Genomic DNA, 5626 nt, shown 5'->3' with positions numbered 1-5626 from the left:
AACTCGAGGGTTTGCCTATTTTTATCGTATCTTGTGTTGTAGACCTCAGTTTTGGGCGATTGTAGAGGGTTTCTTCACGTATTGGATTGGGGTAAGTGTTCTTTACCTGAATTTGATTATATTTCATGATTTCGTCTTTATTTTTAACATTAAATTAGTGATTTGAATTGGAGAAAATGAGAATTTTTGTGTAAACTTTCAAATATGTAAAATGATGATTTAAAGGACGATTTGATGTTGGAATGGGATAATTTTGGTATGGTTGGACTCATATCGGAATGGGTGTTCGGATTTTTTGAATCTTTTTAGGTTTTGAGGTGCGGGCTCGGGATTGACCTTTTAGTTTCATCAAAGATCGAAGCTTTATTATCCAAAATTGTTTCCTATGATTTTTATTTATGATATTAAGTTATTTTGACTAGATTTGAGCCGTTTGGAGGTTGTTTCATACGAGAAAGTCATTTTAGAGTATCGGTTTAGCTTCTTTGAGGTAAGTATCTTTCCTAACTTTGTGTGGGGGAAACTACCCCTTAGGATTTGAATCGTTTGTGCTATTTGTATCATGTGAAAGCTGTGTACGCGAGATGACGAGTATGTACTCGGGCTTATATGTGAAAATTAACTGATTTAGACTCTTAGGCTTCTTTCATGTACTTATTTGGAATTGTTAGCACATGTTATATTTTTTAATTCGTCATGTCTACTATAACACGCTTTATTTGAAGTTGTTGTTACATGTCACATTTTTTACTTGTCGAGTTTGCTCTTATATTTTTTATTTGAAGTTGTTATCTTCTTTATCATTATGTGATTTATTTTATTGTGGAGTTACTCTTAGTTGAAATTGTTGTCCTTTTGTTGCCGGATTATTCTCATGTATTTAGACGTAGTACTAGTTCGTGCCATCTCTTTCATTGTTAGCCTATTCATACACTAGAATCCTAAGTTTGCCATTTCATAGAAATACTTTCACTACTGATTTTATCCTTAAACAATTAATGGGAATTGAGGTTATCGAAAGTCATTAATCTATTCTAATTGAAGTTGTGTTAAAGGGGATGTTTTTCCTTGTTAAGTTACTTTCCAGTTCATTTTGTTGTTATTGAGATTCTATACATATTGTGTTGAGTCGTGGGCTAATTGTTGTGAAAATATTGATATTGTTGTATCTTTGGAAAGGTTGTGGCCTATCGACACTTGTGATACGAGTTGATATGTCGTATTGTTGTGATGTTAGCACATGTGAATGGTAATGTGGTTTGGTTGTTGTTATGTGGAGTATAAATGTGGCATTTTACCGTTGTTATTATTGGTGCACAAGGGTTCCATCTCACTGTTGTTGAATGCATGGAGTGATACAGGTGGCTAATATGTTATTGTCCAGGCAGAGCGATAAGGGTGTCTATTATACGGAGTGATACGAGTGGCTATCAGAGTGATAAGGGTGGCTAATGATATTGTAGGGTGGAGTGATACAGGTGGCTATCAGAGAGATTAGGGTGGCAATGTCAGGGATGATATGTGATGGCTTGGGGACATTGTGTTGGTGATTTTCGTGTGATGGTATGTTTTTTCCTTATGTATGTCATACACCTTACGTGACTTGTTGTGTTGCTTCGATGAGTTACTCGATGTCTGTGATATTACTTATTGACTTGGGCTGCATTCACTCTCACAAGCATATACCATAGCATGCCACTTACACTAGCTCAGGAGTATGAGACTTGATATTTATTGATCATGCCCATGTGTTCTTGTAATATTTGTTTTCATGTTGAAACTGAGCTCATGACCACGCCGGGCGAATTGTGATATTGAACCTGTGACCATGTCGGGCATATTATAATTGTGAGTCGTGATCATGTCGGGTTGATGGAGATATTGGAACGTGAATTGTCCGTGTGATTATGATTTGAAATGTGGGCACAAGGTGTGGTGAGCATAGGATGGTGGGTTGAGACCCGTGACTTGTGACTATGAGATAAGGTATCACAGAGTGGTTTCGCTGTGTAACTTGTGTTAGAACGACTTGATTTAATTGGTTGTCCTTTGTGATCCTTATTTGGTTTCAATGATACTTCACGGTGTTCTTATTAGTTTACTGTTTATATCACTTATTGTTTCTTGTTGCTATTTACTAATTCATGCTTTCCCTTATTTGCTTTATACTTCTATACTGCACAGGTTATTTTGTCTAGTGGGTGTGTTGACTTGTACCTTGTCAATACTCCACTGAGGTTCGTCTTGATTCTTACTGGGTATCGACCGTGGTGTACTAATACTACACTTCTGCATATTTTTGTGCAGAGCCGGGTATTGGAGATATCAGACTCGGGCAGAGTTAGCTTGTTGATCGCGAGGATTTAAGATAGAGCTGCTTGGTCGTCGCAGTCCCTTGGAGTCATTTCCTTATATTGTATTATCCGCTCAAAACCAAATTGAATCAAACTTTGAACTTCAAGTTTCTAAATCGTTCCGAACGTGTCGAATCATACATAGACTACTCGGATTGACACCAAATTTCACGTGCAAGTCTTAAATGATATTATAGAACTATTCCCGATCTCAGAATTCTATTCTGACCTCGATATCACCAAAACCTACTCCAAACAAAATTTAAAGAACTTCAAAAACCTTCAAGAACCAACTTTCACTATTAGGCGCTGAAACGCTCCCGGGTCACCCAAAACACGATCCGAACATACGCCCAAGTCCGAAATCATCATACGAACCTATTGGAACCGTCAAATCCCGATTGCGAGGTTGTTTAATAAAAATGTTGACCAAAGTCAAATTTGTCCTTTCAAGTCAACCTTAAGGAACTAAGTGTTCCGATTTCAACCCAAACTCTTCTAAATTCCAAACCAAACTTAATAATGACCATTCCAGAAGTAGAGTTACATATACAAATGGTAATAAATGTTAATAGAAATTATTCTTAGTTGCAAAAATGGGTTTGTTAGATAACGGAAAAAAGAGATTGATGTGATTTCGAGGAATTAATTGTCTTTGCTTGAACAGAAAAAAGAAGCTATACAGTTGCATATGCTGATTGCAGCGCTAGCTAATACTGTTAATTGTATTTTGTATACATGGTAACACAGTTTTCTTACTTGTAAATCCTGGTTAATATGTTAGCATTGCTTTTCGTTTCATTTATTTTAGTGTGGAAGTTGCTTTACATTTCAGCTACTAACAAATCTTCTGATTCTTCAACTGCGCAGGGTGTTGACTATTTGAAGTATGACAACTGCTTCAATCTAGGTCTCCCACCACAAAAGAGGTTCAACTCTTAGTCAGTGAGGTCTAAGTTAATTGGTTTTAGGTGTATAATTAGATCTAAATACTAAGACGTTTCCAGATACCCACCCATGCGTGATGCTCTTAATGCTACTGGACGGACTATATTTTACGCACTTTGTGAATGGTAACTTCGAGGAACTTTCTTCGATTTGTACTGGAGTTCTTAACCAGCATCTTGAGAGCTTTCTTTGTGCTTTTGTTTCAAAATTTGCAGGGGTGTTGATGAACCTGCCAAATGGGCAGGAAAAATTGGAAACAGTTGGCGTACAACAGATGACATCAATGATACATGGGCAAGGTTCTATATTAGTACATCTTATTTGATTATTGTATAAAGAAGCAAGATATATTTCCATCATCTTGTTTTTGTATTATTTTGTAATCTGATATTGTTACATTAAATAAAGATATTTATGTATGTATGGTACCTCTTGTTTCGGTATTCATATTAAAATATGTTTTAAATTATCATTGTTAAAAACTGGCCTAATTGTTATAGTAATCGACTTACCTAGTCTTAGAGACTAGGTATCACACCATCCTACAGAGCGAGTTTGGGTTCGTGACAAGTTGGTATCAAAACTCTAGGTTCATAGGTATTACGAGTCACGAGCAAGTTTAGTAGAGTCTTGCGGATCGGTACGGAGACATCTGTACTTATCTTCTCAAGGCTATGAAACTATTAGGTAAATTCCACTTCTTTCATTCCTATTGTGCAAATTTGTTAATTTCGAAGTCTGACCTTTGTATCTCATATATAGTGCGGACACGCGCTATTGGATCAGCTGAGTAGACATCCGCGCCCCATGCTAGAACTCAGGCTGAACTGGAATAACAGGTTGTACCAACACCACACCTAGAACCTCACCAATATGAGCCCGCTACTCTGGAGTACAGGCGATGGGAGTATGAGATCCTCCCCCAATCTGTAAAGTAGCTGGTGCAACAGAGATCAATCCCGCCTGAGCCAATGTACCAAACATGCTCAGGAACTACGCTAAAGTCTCCTGAAGTCCGAGGGTAACAACAGGTGCCTCCGGTGCCTGTCCCCCAACCAGAGCTACTAGCGACTCCTCAACTGTTGCTTTGACAGGTGCTCTAGCTGTGGCGCGTGCCCCTCCTCGGCCTCTACTTCGGCCCAAGCCTCTCGTGGCCCAAGACTGAGGTCAGGCCAGATGCATTAGAGGAGGAGTAAAAGAGGCTTGAGAGGTTCAATAGATATAGTCAACCTACTTTTAGTGGCACAACTACCGAGGATGCACAGAGATTTCTAGAAAAGTGTCACAGTATTTTCCACACCATGGGTATTGTGGAGGTGAGCGGACTTTCTTTACCTACATTTTAGCTGTCGGGAGCAACATATCAGTGGTGGCAGTTTTATGAGGAGGGGCCGATGCAACACCACCCACTTGGGATGAGTTTTAAGAAATGTTTTTGACGGAGTTTGTTCCCTATACCCTTCGGGATGCGTGGCATATAGAGTTTGAGCAGTTGTGTCAGGGCACCATGACGGTGTTAGAGTATGCCATCAGGTTTAGTGAGTTATCCTATCATGAACCTACATTGGTTCCTACAGTCAGAGAGCGAGTCCACAGATTTATTAAGGGGCCCAGTTATGATCTTAGATTCAGCATGGCTCAGGAGTTGCAGACTGATACACCATTTCAGTAGGTGGTGGAGATTTCCTGGATTAGAGCGTATTCGGGGTGAGGAGAAGGAGGATAAGGAAACTAAGAGGTCTCGGGGATCTAGAGGGTTCAGTATATTCTACTCTTCAGCTATGACCCATCATAGCGGAGGCTCGAGTAGTCGGCCAGTCCAATCCGCACTTTACACTACTCATGGTGCTCCAGTTAGTCAGGGTAATCATATGGGGAACTCGAGGAGTTTTGGTGGTGATACAGGTGTGCTGCATGATATTTTCTCCTGCGTTGTGAGGGCAGAATACTATTGTTTCCTCGTGAAAGGGTGTCCAGTCGTTTCAGTCCAGTGTTGGTGTTGCCCACAGATTCAGGGCTATACACAGTGTATTGTGATGATCATGCATTGTTATCGCGTAGTGTTGGTGTGAACGGTATGGTATTTTCTTATGTGTTATGGCGGTGAGTTCTTCAGGAGATGAGTTGTTTGGTATGTGATTGGAAGATTCGGCATTAAATTCCAGCACATGAGATGCAATTGGCTGAAGGATGTTCAGGTTTTGGTTAAAGGAGTAGCTAGATTTGACATCTCCGAACATGGTGGAATTCTTGTTTGTGTTGTGGTGTCGTCGTCCTTGTTTAAATTCACTAAGGCTCGTTGGTATGATGTTTGCCTCTAGGGC

At 39.6% G+C, this 5626-nt stretch overlaps 1 protein-coding gene across 1 annotated transcript; it reads left to right on the top strand.

Moving 5' to 3' along the window:
• Nucleotides 1-2892: 2892 nt before the first annotated feature.
• Nucleotides 2893-3653, top strand: LOC104103276 (alpha-galactosidase 3-like). Its single transcript, XM_009611167.4, has 3 exons — nucleotides 2893-3283; nucleotides 3362-3427; nucleotides 3518-3653. Exons 1-3 carry the CDS (start codon nucleotides 3132-3134, stop codon nucleotides 3636-3638), a joined length of 339 nt encoding a protein of 112 aa, XP_009609462.1. The 5' UTR covers nucleotides 2893-3131; the 3' UTR covers nucleotides 3639-3653.
• The last annotated feature ends 1973 nt before the right edge of the window (nucleotides 3654-5626 follow it).

The sequence above is a fragment of the Nicotiana tomentosiformis genome, chromosome 2 (assembly GCF_000390325.3).
Source record: "Nicotiana tomentosiformis chromosome 2, ASM39032v3, whole genome shotgun sequence".
In the NCBI taxonomy this organism is placed as follows: domain Eukaryota; kingdom Viridiplantae; phylum Streptophyta; class Magnoliopsida; order Solanales; family Solanaceae; genus Nicotiana; species Nicotiana tomentosiformis.
The sequence above is the reverse complement of the archived record's forward strand: the minus strand, read 5'-3'. Positions and strand labels throughout refer to the sequence as shown.